Source organism: Heloderma suspectum, chromosome 5 (genome assembly GCF_057233095.1).
Source record: "Heloderma suspectum isolate Gila_16-S chromosome 5, 16-S_ref, whole genome shotgun sequence".
Classification (NCBI taxonomy): Eukaryota; Metazoa; Chordata; class Lepidosauria; order Squamata; family Helodermatidae; genus Heloderma; species Heloderma suspectum.
The window spans coordinates 153,208,038-153,224,267 of record NC_139462.1 but is presented as its reverse complement, the minus strand read 5'-3'; the positions used below and the strand labels follow the sequence as shown (position 1 = coordinate 153,224,267).

At 41.2% G+C, this 16,230-nt stretch overlaps 1 protein-coding gene across 10 annotated transcripts in view; it reads right to left on the bottom strand.

Moving 5' to 3' along the window:
- Nucleotides 1-16,230, bottom strand: part of VPS41 (VPS41 subunit of HOPS complex) — a 147,022-nt gene that overhangs the window by 59,457 nt on the left and 71,335 nt on the right. For 9 of the 10 annotated variants that reach the window (XM_084857840.1, XM_084857841.1, XM_084857842.1 and 6 more), the window contains 3 exons: nucleotides 8,957-9,076; nucleotides 5,794-5,940; nucleotides 4,408-4,474 (listed from right to left, as the gene is read on the bottom strand). In XM_084857840.1, the coding sequence (XP_084713966.1) occupies nucleotides 4,408-4,474; nucleotides 5,794-5,940; nucleotides 8,957-9,076 (334 nt within the window). The remainder of the gene's footprint in view (nucleotides 1-4,407; nucleotides 4,475-5,793; nucleotides 5,941-8,956; nucleotides 9,077-16,230) is intronic. The other variant, XM_084857843.1, reaches the window with a different exon arrangement.

Here is a 16,230-nt window from a genome sequence, read left to right as displayed (position 1 = left end):
CCCACCAGCCTGTAACCTCCGTCAGCATAGCCAATTGTGAAGGATGATGGGAGTTGTAGGCCAAAACATTTGGAGGACCACCCCTGCTGTAATGACCCATCACTATGTCTGTATTGAGAGATGGTAGGGAAGGGGAAAGTGAGCTTTACTGAGTCCCACAGGAATCCTCTGTATCTGGGTGTTGCATCTGTGTTGGGACTGGATTGTGCTGAAAGGATGACCAGCCCCAACTTGCACTGATAAAGCACTTATTCTTAATTAAGAAATGGTCAAGTTCAGTTTCCAATTTCAGTACCTAAATTTTCCAAACAAAATGGGATTTCACTGTAGTCAAGATTTGAGCTCATACAATCCAGTCATCTATTAAATAGCATTTTTGCTAAAGCTTAGCCTCGTTCAGTGGGTAGAGGGTTGGGGCTGGGCATGCTGGCCCCACCCCCCACATTTCTGGGAACGCCCTTCCACCCCCCCCACCCCCCAGTTTAGACCTTGCCGTGTTGAATGAGCAAGGTCAGAATGGGAGTTCTACTCATATTTGCTTGAACGTGAAGAGAACTCTCTGCGCCATCACAGACCTGGCCTTATCAGGGTTCCTGAACAGGGCTTTTATGTACAACAAATTAAGAACAAGGAAAATGTAAAATAAGAGAAGAAAAAGGGGGAAATTATGGGAAAGATACAGAAAGCGAGTTCTACACCTAACACAGCCTTTAACAGTGTCAAAGCTGGTCAGATTCTTACATTTTCTCAGAAAGAAATCCAGCACACTCATCTAACACCAAGCAAAGTATATTTAAGGAAGCTTAGGTGGGACACTGTTTTCCTTTCTGACTGGGGCAGCCAGATTTAAAAGCGCACACACTGACATTCCTTTCTTATTGTCCGATGAAATCTACTGAACCAACACTACAGAATGGGAAAGTGAGGAAATGGTACTTTACAATACTGTGCTCCAGAGAAAATAAAACTTAAAAAGCAAGTGTTCAGGGTGTTTTTTTTCCTGCACAGACGAAGCAGTAAGCCAGTGTAAAATACATTTATATAATGCCAAAGTGGAATATACTGTTATCACCATAAGGACTTGTGCTGCATCAGACACACAATTCAAGTGCAACAGTTAACTTTAAGTGGGAATTATTAGCTACTGCAGCAAACTGTCAGATGATGTGGGAGGTAGCAGGGAGGACTTAGGGCATCAGTCTACCTCTGTCATACAGAAAGCCCTTAACAAAAATAAAGCCCTATGAAGACTGAAGAGCCAGGAATCCAACAGAAACCATCTATCCAGACTCAGGGAATGGGTGGCCACCCTTCCCTACTAGCAAGCTCTGGCAGAGCCTAGTCTCCTGAATGCTATAATAGGGCTATACTAAGGAGCCCACATAGAGATAGAATAGAAGCGAAGCTAGGATCTATCCAATCTATCTAGCAGGCAGGGACATGGAATAGAATGCAATCCCAACTCTAGTCCTAGATCCTTCCCCGAACAAACCATCACTGGGCCATCATATGGTCTAAATGGATATGTGTCTGTGCCTCCAGGACATACCTGGAAGATATCATAGCTGTCTTTCTTAGCATCTCCTTCACAAGCAAAAATTCAAGCAAAGCCATTCATAGCCCACCGGAATTATCATTGCCAATGACTCCTATGATCAAGGCATCCAGGTGCGTGCTTATTGTGTGTTTTGAAACACAGTGGACACATAGTAAATTGTCTTTCCCAAAATATGTTCCAACTGCTCTGGAATAGCCATGCAGGTATCTTGAAGAGTCCTTGGACTGAGCCATTTGTTAATTTTTGTGCAATGTAGTGCACACACAAATATTTATATATTTTGAATACACACACACACAAATAGAGCGAGGGGGAGCAAGTGCCATCCACATATCTACATGATAATGTGTCCATGGGAACAGTTCTTGAGGTTACATTTCAATCCTAGGTGTGACAGTAGAGCAGGGGGAGGCAACCTTTTTTGGGCACATTTGGCAATTCGATAAACTGTCCTGGGCACCACCACAAGATGGCTGCCATGGAGGGCGTGGCAAAGGACAAGTAATCTGCCCAAAAGACTGAGTACAAGCAGAGGTGGGGGCTGAGCTCCAACACACTAAGCAACTCCTTTGAACCCACAGTTTTCAGCACCATCAGAAACCTATTTCACAGCAATCCCAGCTGCAAAATGTGTTGATTTTTTTTTTTTTAAGAGGGCACCAAGAAAGGTGGTCAGGGGCACAACATTGCCTATCCCTGCAGTAGAGCAGCCTAGGACCAGTCCCTACATGATCCTGACAAACAGAATAAGGGATAAATCCCTGAGGTCAACTAATTACCTTCCTCATCCAAAGAACATTCTGCACAAACTGGAGGTTACATGTGGACATTCAGACATAAATAGATCACGCTCATGTGATCCAACTGCCACCAAAAAAGTGGGTATGAATAGAGATACATAGGCCTTGGTTCACCCTTAGCTTCTTAACACAGGGTTAGGGGAATACAAAGTTCACTCCTATGCCAGTGGGGCTAAATGTAGGGGCAGATAACCTGAGCTTAGTAGCCTGCATATGCCTGTCATATGCTCTTTACTCAACCATCCTATCAACAGCTGAAACCAATTGTACTAACAGTTCATCATCATTTGCAAAGCTGGAAAACACTAACCTATATGGCCAGTGTTGTGTTAATGTTCCCTCCCCCGCCATCACAAGAAAATTATTATTGTTGTTGTTGTTGTTGTTATTATTATTTCTATACTGCCCCATAGCTGAAGCTCTCTGGGCAGTTTACAAAGGTTAAAACATTAAAAGTATAATATACAAAATTTAAAATATAAAAAACACATGAACAGACAGTACACACAAAGACAACACATATCTACCTACAACTTTGAACAATCAGACAAACCATAAAACAATCCAGGATCAATTAAAACTCATCACATGTTGCCTGGGAAAAGAGAAAAGTCTTGACTTGGCACCAAAGAGATAACAATGTTGGTGCCAGGCAGGCCTATATCAGTGTCCATTCACCATACAGTGTGCTTGTAAACAATAATGAGTGATTATGATCAGATCCATTTATGCAAACCTATCATTTTATATGACTGGGATAAGTTATGCCTGCAACTCATACATTAAAGCTAGAAATTGGGCTACAGTTGCTGGGTAAACTAAATTATCCAAAAGTTGAAGAAATGAAGAGTGTGTGTCCCAAAGACACTTCTTCAGCTGGGGTGCCATTTCATCTAGGGCTGGTCTTGAAAACTAATGAAGTGTGTGAACCACACTTAAACGTACCTAATATTACGAGCAAGAGAGTACTATTGTGCTCATGTCCTGCTAGGGACTTCTCATAAGCATCTTTTTGGCACAGAATGCTGGATTAGACAGGCCTTTGGTCAGATCCAGCATTACTCTTCTTATATGCTACATTTTAGTCAACAACAGCAAAAAACTGATTAGTCACTGAGTTGTCTCACATCGTTTAATTAATCATCACATATCATTAACTGCGTGAAAGTAAAAGCTTAAACTACCATGAATCAGAAGCAGGTGTTCTTGCACAATACAAGATCCTTAAGCAAGATGCCCCTAAATGGTATCAAAAGATATTGTAATCTCTATGAAGACATGGATAAATGATAACCTCCCCTCAGCCTCATCCAACCCATGTTTAAAAGGAGTGATGTTCACAGCATTCAACGGAGCCAGAGTGCTGTGATCTGAAACCAGAACAGGAAATCTCAAACAGATTGTTAGCAGCTAAGGGAGATAAAGCACTGATCCTCAACTATGTAAGGAAGCCTGTGGGCTGGGAGAGGGAAGATAAAGAACCTGTCTCCACAAATACTCCACCCTTACAATATTTGCCTGGGCAGATTTATGACAACAGCTCTTCCCCTCCCCCTTACTCTGCCATTCCCTTGTTGTGCTGAAAGAATATGTTAAAGTAGCATCCATCATCTTTCCCTATGCTAGAGTCCAAACTGCAACTGTTCACTTGTCAAGAAGGCCCCATGTACACAACTTCTTTCGGACAGTAGTTCTAACCATGGTGGGAATCAGACAACCACAGGTCAGGTGACACAATAACTTCCCTGACTTACACACACGTGACCGAGAAAGTGCACACACCATCATCCAAACCCAATACTGCAGTCACTGCAGCAAAACTGGTTCTCACATCTACAGAAATGGATTACCAGTTTTTGCCTGTTACAAGAGGCTTCCTGCCTAGAGAATGTTTGAGAGCATCACTGAAACGTTTTGCACGCACTGAATTTATGCTGCTGCAAAGGGGATTCATATCGAAACAAAACAAAATATGAACATGACAACATTTTAACATTTATTTGTGAAAAGGTTTCTTGCAAGTTAATGGCAAACATGCTCTGCTCATACCTATTTCCACGTAACGACTAGGCAGGTCTCGCATTTCACTGGCATGTCGTTCTTTTACTGAGCATATCTATAAAACAAAGTCATTATATCAATTATTTAATTGTAACTGATTGCCTGACTAGGAAATAGTAAGTTCATATTTAGGTGTGGGCAAAGGTTCCTAAGCACTACAAATGTGGAGATTATAATTTTAGTGAACATAGTGTTTTAAGAAACAGATGCAGGAAAAAAATTACAAACAAAGCAAAGAAATGTCTTAGGAGATAATTAAATTCTGGAAAAGTCTGACCCTCTTTGAATTTAAAATATAGCATTAATTTTACTCTCTCTGCATTCCGATTCCAGATGAGTAGCTATGTCAGGCTGTTGTAGCAAAGCCAACAAAAAGGCTTCTGTCATTTTGAAGACTACTAAATTTATGCAGCTTGAAATTCTGTAGACCAACCTGCTTCATCAGATGCAGAGATTCTTGTCTATGAAAGTTGATCCCACCATAAAATTGGCACTCTTGGTTATTTATTTAATTTATTGCTACAGACTGATTTCTCCCCCTAATTTTCAGCTAATTCCATGTTAACATTACAATAACAGAATGGCAAGAACTTGTACATTAATAAACTTTTTTGCTGGATTAGAAAATCATACCTTTATAAATGTATAGTAAAATACTGTTAAGGCTTTACTGTGCATAAAATTTCCAACAGCACAATCCTACACACATCTACTCAAAAATACATCCCATTTACTTTAATGGTGCTTGCTCCCAGGAAACTGGGTATAGGATTGTAGCCTGAAAAAAGCTTCTTTATCTTTAAAAGAAGTTTCGTAGAAACTTCTTCATCCTTACATTCTGCCTTCTGATCAGGAATTAAGAGCTGCTCTCTGCAACTGCTTTGCAGAAAGCTGTTTTTGGAAAGCAGCAACTGAATTTTGGCGAATTGTCTTCTATGGCCTCTCTGAGAAAATCATGCATTCAACATCCCCATCCCAGGTTTCATTACCCATTGAAGTAAGGCCTGATGAAAAATGGTTGCCAAAGCATTCATGCTAGACACTTCCTACCTAGAATAAGCAGAGTTAATGAATTTCACAACCCTCCTTTAACAGCTCTCAGTGCACATCTCTTGAAGACAAAGAAAGGAGGATCATCACACAGCCTTGCCTACTGCACACGCTCAGAGAAATCCATCTGACCACTGGGCATTTGTCATTATTCCTTCTTATGAAGGTCAGCCCAATGACATTTCTATGGCAGCAGGAGTTCTCCACACAGTAGTCAAATCAAATTCTCTTCTTTTTTCCCCCTATCGCCTTCGCTTTTCAGAAATAATCCTCTGTTTGTCTGTGATAGCAGCAAGCATTTATTACAAAGACAGGTAATTGTACCTTTACTGAATTTCCCCAGCCAATAATCAGTGTTAAATTATCTTTCCAGCAAAGGCTGCAGGGATACATATCAGGACGAAGGCTTATATCGTCTCGGGGCACATTGGTGATTCTTTGCTTAGCAATCACGTCGAGTATCTTCACGCCCTAGAAGTTTAATACACAGTAAGAGAATTCAGTGTGGCACCTCATGCACAAACCACAGTCCAGAAATATTGTATCACAGGTTATACTAAGGTGGCAGCATGGTCCTACTGGTGGGCACAGAAAAGATCCCGGTGAGTGGGCGCAAGGAACTGGAGCCAGTTGGAGGAAACTGCCTATATCAGTCTGTCTCTTTTGCAACAAACTATAATTTTGGTTGAAAGTATATGAGTGAGCAAGGCAGTCAGGCATCTCTGCAGGCACAGTTTACCATCAGGACATACATATGCACAGAAATATCCGTGCCCAAGAGCTGGATGTGCTGTAACACTTCTTACAAAAAATGTAAAAGGATTTGTTCCCCACATATTTTTGAAAAACAAGTAAGAAGTTAGCAGTTGGTATCTCATAAATATGCTTGTTTTGAAGCTAAGTTTCCCCTTGATTGTCTTTGTTTCTGCTATGGAAATAGAGCTACAAATTCTTCTTGTGGCTCTTACTACTCTCTCGGCCAGTGGCACCTTTCCTTCAGAGTGACACAATTAAAGGATATATTCTTCAAGCCTCTGCTGGGAATAGATGTGACAGCTGAAGAGTGGCCTCCCTTGGGAGGTAACACAGAATATTAATCAATGGTTGAGCGCATCACGCAGAAGCCACGAGTCGTGGCAAGGCCAGCCACACACACACACACACACACACACACACACACAGAAGTGAATTAACACTTTAAGCCTGATGCTAACCTCATTTGCTCAGACAGCTCATGTGCTTCAATGAATTTGATGAGGCTGCCAGCAACCTCATTTGTACCTTTACCTTAAATCCACATTTAAATGTGTGTGTTTTTCTAGACTCTTGCTAAAAAAAAAAAAAAAGAATAAAATGATACAACCTATACAGAAACACAGGGCCTTCCCAGATGATCAGTTTTGCTCAAAAGACACAGCTCTTTCTCACTTCCAGCTCAACAGCCCCTTGAGGCTGAGCTTACGCTGTGGGGCTACTGCATTTTCCCACCACTTAAAAGCCACAATCTTTTGTTGGTGAGAAGACCAAAAGCAAATTCAGTTGTATTGTGAATAGTATGTGAAATACAGGCAGCATGAGCAACACACATACCACACTAGATATGGAGCAAGATGTGGCTGGTGATGAGAGATGGTACATATCCTCTTCACTATAACCCTGCTTTTAGCTTTTCAAAATGCTTTAAACTGTTTGGATGTTGTGCTCTTCTGTGTTGCAAGTCACAGAAGCCCAGTGCTAGTTGCTCTTCCTTGGGAAGCCCAAGGAGCTGAACCTGAACTGGACAGACATAGGACTTGATTGTCTAGAGACTTATTGCCAAGATTCAATGGACAATGTCTAGAGACTCCTTTGTCAGTTCCTAGTCAGTTAGGTAGGCTCCATCTTTAAAAACTCAGTAGTTCCCATTTCCTGCATTGGAACACACATCATGTAACCTTTTCAAAAAACACCATAAGTACTTGCCTACTTGCCTATTTCTCTAAGCAGCAAGACTTATGCCCTTGTAAGAGCTATTTTCCTCCCTAGGACTCATCCTGCCCCCTGCCTCCCAGCATTTGCTTTTGGAAGGGATATCACACTGTTAGGTATTCTGCCGGCGATAAAATGCAGTTGGTGCATGCTTCCCTTAATTGTAAAGAAAAGCTCTCAATGTGTCAACAGAAAATATAAACATTTTAACACAATGCACACAAATATGCAGGAACACCGTAAAATGCCACTGCATGAGAGGCTATCAACATGGGAAGCCCTTTGTGTGCAGTGGTAGCCACATGGGTATGTCAAGTTTTTTATGTGCCAATGCAAACCTTTCGGTGACAGTTGGTGGAGAAGACCACCAGTTTCATATGGTGAGCCAATGACACCACCAGTTCGCATATGGAGCAACCTCCAAGGAGGGGTACTTTAAGTGGCAACCACATCACAGCATACTTGTAGGCAATGGGACTAAGTTAAAGGTGCCAGCAGTTGCTTTTCAAACAGAAAAGAGCCCCATTGCTTTTATGGAATATTCACCATCCCCTAGAGCAGGGAGGGCAACTTGTGACCTTCCAGATGTTTTGGCTTACATCTCCCATCATCCCTCATCATTGGTTATGCTGGCTAGGGTTGTAGGCCAGAACATCTGGAGGACCACAAGTTCCCCACCCTTGCCTTACAGAGTGCAATGACATCACAACAAATGGCAATGGCTTAGGATGAAAGAGAATAAGGTCAAACCACAGTGTTGTATTACATGAACCCATCATATTAAGGTTGCAAGGCCGGGGCGGGGGGGCGCTACCTTGCATTTACATGTCAGAGTTGGGTCAAAATTATCTCTGTTTGGAAGTGGCACATTTCTTTAACAACTCTGGGACAGGAAGTTGTTTGCAGATGCACTTCTTATACCTCAGTCCAATCTTTTTCTCTCCTCTCCCACATGCTAGAAAGTAGAACTGGACTCAAGTATACAGTGAAGGACAGGAGGCACATGCAGGCAGCTGGACTACTGCCAAGAGGCACCAACCCTAGTTAAGATCTACCACACTTTTTATATAATGTCCCTTACTGAGAGACTCTACACCAACGCCCATTGTGCAATTCTTTGTGGATTAACCACTTGAGCGTCCCCTGACAGGCCCATAATTTATACACAGATTAAAGTTGATGACCCACCCTAATTCACAAAAGTTCAAGGCAGCTGGCAATTACCATGATAATAACAATTTCAAGTAAAACCTCCCTTTTGACCATTATGTCTCGGTATATTTTTATTCCTCTCTTTTCTACCTCCTATTTTTAATATAATTAATATGTTGTATTCCTCTTATGCAAGACATATTAGTAAATACTCCGTCTCCATTAGAAAACAGGTGGAAATATAAAACCAAATTTATATCACTGCCACCACAAAGAAAATTAGAACATTTCAAGTCAATCCAATGCAATGACTTCAGGGAACTACCCATTCGTCTAAATGGAGATTCGCCAACGCTGCAATACCTACCATATTATTGGCCCAAGCAATCAGGTTTCCTCTCCATTTAACATTTCTTATGTTTCCCTCTCCTTCATGTAAAACAGAAGGTTTCCATCTGTTCATCCACGTCCTTTCATATAACAGTAACTAGGAGGAAGAGTCACAAAAATATAGCACTTTTGAGAAAGATAGGTACAAAAGGAACTCTTATTTTTGCCGTTATAGGTCCTCTTATTAGCTCATATGAGACTGTACACAATATGGTGCCAATAACAATGTTAGTTGTAAGCAAAGCTTCACGTTTTCAATGGAATAAGTTGCAAAGTAAAATATAATGTATCTGAGTTTTCAAAAGATGACAATTAAAACAATACCTCAGTATAAGCAGGAGAGTTGCAGATTTGAAAACATAAGCTTGTTTTGCACAGAATGCTTAAACACAGTGAGGTGTTTGTGGCTCATACGTTCCCACCCCACCCTGGTCTCTGGGACAGCCATAGGGTGATCAGAGCTTTCTCTTCCATTTTCAACTAATCATTATGTCTCAAATCAGGAACTATGGTTATAGCTGACCCTGGATTATTGACACGAGCCAGGATGACTGACCACGACTGATGCTGGCTTGTTTCACTAAATAGTCAACACAAGCCACAGTTTGTCCAGATTCTGATATAATGACAAACCATGGTTATTTCAAAATAGAAGTGAAACTTTCCAGTGTCCTCCCTATGACCATGCTGCAGGAGGACAGAGGAAGGGAGCACACATGAGCCCAAGGCTGATGCCCAAATGCGGAACTATGATGTGAATGCAGCAACAGGATTGCACAAAGTGAGGCACCCAATTTTCATTAGTCCTCCCAGACCATATCCCATAGACCTCCAGGGAATCCCCCAATCTTCAGGGTCAGCTTTTTGTAAGTTACAGTGGATTAAATAAAATTATGCGCCCTGCCTGGCTTGAGCAGAAGTGTTTGCTGCCAACGCAAAATTACCACTGGATACAGCCCATACGACTGGATCCAGATTTGGTATGTACCAGTCAGGCCTTTGAGATCTTTGTCCCTGCTCATGGTTCTGCCAATGGGTGATGCTCAGGAGCGGTGACCCTCATGAGGGCCTTCTTGGTTATGCCACCCTTGCTATGTAACTCCCTGCCTTTGGAGGTGCACCAGGCATGTTCAGTAGTTCAGTTTCCTTGGCTACTAAAGACACACCTCTTTACCCAGGCCTTTGAGACCTTTTGACATTCTTCAGGAGAACTTAGACTCTTTTATTCGAACAGTCTATTGTATTTATTATCTAGCTGCTGGCGGGATTTTTAAGAGTTTTACTAGTATTATTACTGCTTGTATTTTTATTTGTAAAGTGCTTTCTGATTTATTATGAAGAGCAGTATATAAATTCAATGAATAAATAAGTCATGCTTAGAGTAGACCCACTGAAACCAATGGGTCAAGTCATGACTAATTTAAATCCCATTAATTTCAATTTCTACTGTATGACTAGGTCTGGATCCAACCCAGTGTCCCAGCACATGTTCCTGGAGGTGGTGCTTCTCTTCACATAGCAGAGGTATATTTACCTTCCCCTCAACCACATCACCAGCCTTACATATGAAACTATGTTCCACATTGATATCTTACTGCACAGATGCCTGATTCATATGGTCTCCTTCCTCCTCCCTTTTTTCTTTTCCGGGGAAACGTTTGTGTGAATTGGGTGATCTTGCAGTCAAATATCAGCATAGAGCACCTACTTCATACAGAAAGTGTTCCACTCCAGTTCTTCCTATAGCACCTCCAAGGACAAAACAGGCTGCTTTTTTCCTGCCCAAAACTTTAAAAGTGATTTGCAAGTTGCTGAAGAGGAAAAGTTAGGAAACTCTAGCTACACTTTCCCAGAATATCCATGATGTCTTGTGAGTTTAAAACCCTTTCACTGGATCAAGGCCCCTTTAAAGTTTTATATATATATATATATATATATATATGGAAATATATAAAACTATTACTCAACTGTTTAAAATTATTTTTGGTTAAGATATATGCAGAGTGCCTAGTATATATATAGCCACAAGATGGTACCAAAGGACAGATATTTCAGTTGAACCAGTTCAGAAACAAAGTTTAAAATTAGTCATTGTATGTCAGGTTGGGGAAAGTTGGTAAATGAAAAACTACAACATAAAAGGAAAAGTGGCAGCCCAGGTTTATACTACAGTTTAGCTGAAATACCAGGAATTAAATCAGTTAAATCTCATTGACAAGGACATTCAATTCAATGCCACAAAATCAGCTTAAATTAATGCCTTTGATTAAATGGACTATGAATTGGGATGATTGTAAGGTTAGGGTAGGGAATTAGGAAACGGAATAAGTTGTGCACTGGCAGGACTGATCATTACTTTAGCATTTACTGCATACAGATACTACATCATACAAAGGTAGGTGTAATTAAAAATACAGTAGTCAGTGTTTCTAACTTCTGTGCTTTATTGGTAGTAATTCTAAAGTTTGTGCCTAAATTTGGATTTGCAGATTTCTTTATCACAACCTTGAACTTTCCTATGAGTAAGTAGTCTTCAGTCAGTCATGGTTAAGCCATATGCTAAGAAATCTTTATACCTCGTGTAATCTAAATGAACTCAGAATCTCTGTAAATTAACCAAGACTTATGGAGAAATCTAAATTTATATGCTTGTTGCAAGACAACTGTTGATGAACAAGACAGGTAAACAGGTATCTTTTACCAAATCAAATCCCACTGGTGTAGAACCAAGCAAGCATTCAACTTACACATCAGGAATGACAGAAAAGTATTTTTAAAATAAGCTGTCTATTTCAATATGTTTAAACTTCACAAGACCGCCAAGTACTAATACTATGAAGAACTGATTAAAAATTTCAGTTTGATGGCAATAAAACACTTGATGGACTAAGTGATGTGTTATTTAAGTCAAAACACTGGGCAATATGCTCCACAGTTTCATTTGTCCAGTTAGACCAAACATCTAGTCGAGTAGAAGAGAAAAAAAGAGATACTCTAAAGGGATTACTTTTTAGGATTTTATATTACATTTTTGTATTTTAGAGTTTTAAGTTTTGTTTTGTGATCCATCCACAGAGCTTTGGATACTGGGTGATATAGAAACGTACTTAAGGACACGACCCTATGGCCCCTAGGCATTGCCTGAGGGGCCAGAGGATAAGGGGGATTTTCATCTCCAAGGCTGTAGACACAGCTATGACCTTGGAAGTGAAAATCCCTGCTGAGATCTTCATCCCAGCCCCCTTCCCAGCTGCCACAGAGCCTCTGCAGCGGCTCCTCTTCCAAGGTTGGCATCACAACCTCGTAGGAAGATGAGGAGAGGAAATAGGGGGTGTGCTGGTGGGCGGGAGGAGGAGAGGTCAGGATTTGCTGTATCCTGTGGCCTCTTCAACACCAAACTTTGAAAAGGATAAAGAGGCGAAATTGCATCCAACACTCCTCCCACATAACCCTAAAACATTACAAAAATAAAAAGGTGGACTTGGAGACCATGTCTGGAAGTTTTAGAGTTACTCACCTGCGCTGAATCCTTCCTTGGAGAAGTAACTCTTCTTATTTAGTAGTATAGAAGTAACTTACTACTACATTTATTTCCTTCCAATAAACGTACTAGAGAATAACCTGAGGAAAATCTACAGATATTATACACTAAATTGAGGACAAGAGGAATTAACTTTAATAATTTAAATTCTTCATGATTTTAATACATTTTAATAGGGAGATTTGAAAGTTACATGTCACTCCTTAAACCGTCAGATACACAAATTCAAATGCCTTATGAAATGCAAAGCAAATTCCAGACATGGACTCACTTTCAGAATATCAAATGAATCTATTTTGCATAACATAATAAAATACAAAATGAAAACAGATCTAATATTTGTACTTGGAATACTTCAAACTAATTCAAATTTCCTCCAAAGGTGTACATATTCACCCAAGAACACAAATATTAATATTTGTAAAGTTCTATTTGTTTCAGCTATATTCATTATTAAATCACATAAGTCAATAGGAACTGCTTTCCTTACTCAGTAGTAGTATTAATAGGGTATTTGCATCTCTATGAGGCAAGTGAAAATTAAAACACTGGGTTGCATTGTAGAGCTTGTATACAATTGCTTAATTCAATTTAATTTAATTAGAACATTACTTTTACCCCAGGGCAGCTGCTGCCAGCCTTCACATCAGGCAGCAATTTATTCCATGGTAAATTCTTTTTACCCCTAATAAACTGAATGTAAACCACCAAACAGAGGTAGGCTTGTGACTTTTAAAACAGAAGCCTCCAATTTCCACACCTTCTCCTTGCGTGACTGGTTTAACTACCCTGCTCTTTAAATACTTAACTTTAAAGGGATTTAAAGAGCAGGGTTTTAAAAGTTTAAATGGTTTTATATCACTTTAAATTGCTCTTACCTCTAATCACTGACTGGAGAAAAGAATGGGGTTTCCCTGCTTAGAGCCTCATGTGGCGCAGAGTGGTAGGCGGCAGTATTGCAACTGAAACTCTCCCCACGACCTGAGTTTGATCCCAGCAGAAGCTGGCACCCAGGTAGCCGGCTCAGGTTGACTCAGCCTTCCATCCTTCTGAGGTCAGTAAAATGAGGACCCAGATTGCTGGGGGAAAGGTAGTCACGACTGGGGAAGGCAATGGCAAACCACCCCGCTACAGTCTGCCAGGAGAACGCCAGCGAAAGCGGCGTCCCTCTAGGAGTCAGCAATGACTCGGTGCTTACACAGGAGGAACCTTTCCTTTCCTTTTCCCTGCTTAGCGCTGAAGAAAGCCTCCCTGACCCCAGTGACTCCAATCTGGATCGATGTCCCAGCGGTGCGAACAGCGGCAGTCTTTTCCCTGAAGCCCACCTGATCAGACAAGTGGGTGGGAAGTGCACTACCCACAGCTGAGGGCCACATGGTAAACCTCTGCCCTAGAAGGTAACATGGATGTGACCTCTTAATCCTTAAACAATGTAAGCTCCTGAGGTTTCACGTGTCCCAGGGTCCTTCAGCCAACACAACACTGAGTGGTTCCCGAGTCCAGGAGATAGGCTCCTTGCCTGTTCTGGATGGGGTTGCGCTCCCTCTGAAAGATCAGGTCTGTAGTTTGGGGGTACTCCTTGATCCATCACTGTCGCTGGAGGCCCAAGTGGCCATGGCGGCTCAGAGTACCTTTTACCAGCTTCAGCTGGTTTTCCAACTACGGCCTCTCCTGGACAAGGATAGCTTGCCCACAGTGATACAGGCACTAGTAACCTCAAGATTGGATTGCTGCTGGATTATGTGGGGCTGCCCTTAAGGCTGCTCTGAAGGCTGGAGCTAGTGCAGAATGCAACAGCTTGGCTGTTGTCACTCCAAAATCTGTTTTAGATATGGAGGGGTATACAGATATTGTAAATAAATAAAATAATAAACACTGCCAGAGATAGGAGCTTCACTACTGGATAGCAGAATCCCACCCTCTTCTATGCCAGGATATCTATAGCATCCCTGGCCTACAGCATTCTATGAAGAATACTTACGGTATGGTAAGGTCTGTGAGCTGCCGCCTGTCCATCAAGGATTTTGCCTTACGGGGAAAAAGTCTCCAGAGAAACTAGCTACACAACAAGCAAAGGAACATGCTTTTGTAGGCCAAAAGCAGTCCACACCACTGTTTTTCTTTCCCTACAGAGGCAATTCAATTACTACTTATGGGAGCATTGTACCACTGGTACTACAGCAGAAAAAGAAAGCAGCGGATTGCCACTGCCCCTTAAGTAGCTCACCAAGAGCCAACCTAGCCATGTACTGCAAATCATGCCTGAGAGTCCTCAGTTTTAGCCCAGAATTTTAAAAGAACTGGAAGCAACGTAAACACCATTTCATTTAAATTAGCTTTCAGTTGCCAACGTTAATTGGTAATTGGGAAAGAGCTACTAAGATGTGAATCTTATGATCTGGCATGCTGGTTATGTCTTGTTTTCTGTGGTTCTTTGCTTTAAGTCTTCTCTGATGTGTTCAGTTTGTCCTACCTTACAGGAATGTTTCAACGATTACTGAGATAATGTACGTGAAGCTCCTTGAACACTTGAAATATACTATAGAAATGTTAAGCACTATAATTAAAGTTCCTGTTTCTAGAAATAAATGTAGTAGCTTCCATACCACCACCAACAGCTGTTATGCCAATACGTTCAAATACATGAACAGCTTCATTTTTTCATTCAAAACATATTACTAATTACGTAGCAATAAGCACTATGTTCCTGGCATTTAATAAAATCTCTTTCTTTTTTCTTACACTATAGCCACCTTGAGACCCAAGGAACCTGGAGCTTTCAACAGAGGATTTCCAGAAGCAGCTATCCATGGAGCATATTTTTCTTAAAAGCAATTGGTTAATTAATTTAGTTCATCTTCCACTTGCCTACAATATCGAATTGTCATTATCACAATACTGAGAGCAATTTAAGCTCAACGGGAGCTAAGTACGGTGAGAGGAAAAGCTGTTTTCAAGAGAGGGTTGTTTCCCCCTCTTCTTGGCTGGAGAAAGTATTTTAGGGCTTTGTTTCCCATAAATCCACATCCCGGCAGTCAGCATTCTCAGTACTTATATTTCAATAGCAGCAGCTGCTGTAAAATCACTTCCTCGGCAATACACTCCATTCGCCTATCTGTTTTCTGCTGGTAAATCTCTCTAATGCTTTGTTACAATACAGCTCTACTTAGGCGGCATGTCCCATCAGCTCTTGTATGTATAGCAGATCATTACATTGACAGAATAACATGAACTATATAAACACTAATGGCAGCACAGCCAATGCTATGTTTTATTGCCATTTCCATCGCCAGCACCTGGAAGTTTGGATACTTTCACCATACTGTTCTCCACTTGGAGCATCTTAAATTTTGGGCTTACCAAACCAGTAGTTTACCAGCAGTGTTCCAGGGAACCCGAGAGTTCCTTGGAGTTGGGAGGGGGGGGTCCTCAATGAGAAAACAAACACCAGGCAAGCTTTCCTGAAAGACAGAATTTTCACTGCCACTAATTACCTCCTAAATGGTACTACCAAAGGGGACTATTAGGTTGCTCTAGAATAAGCCTGCAGTTCAGAAAGGGCAAGGAGGCCAAGAGGCCTGGCCAATGTCCTGCATGAACTGAGTGGGCATTAGGGCTGGAATGGTACCACACACACACACACACACACACACACACACGAATAGTGGGTCTGTCTGAATTGGGCAAATTTCAGGGTGGTTGGAGAGCAA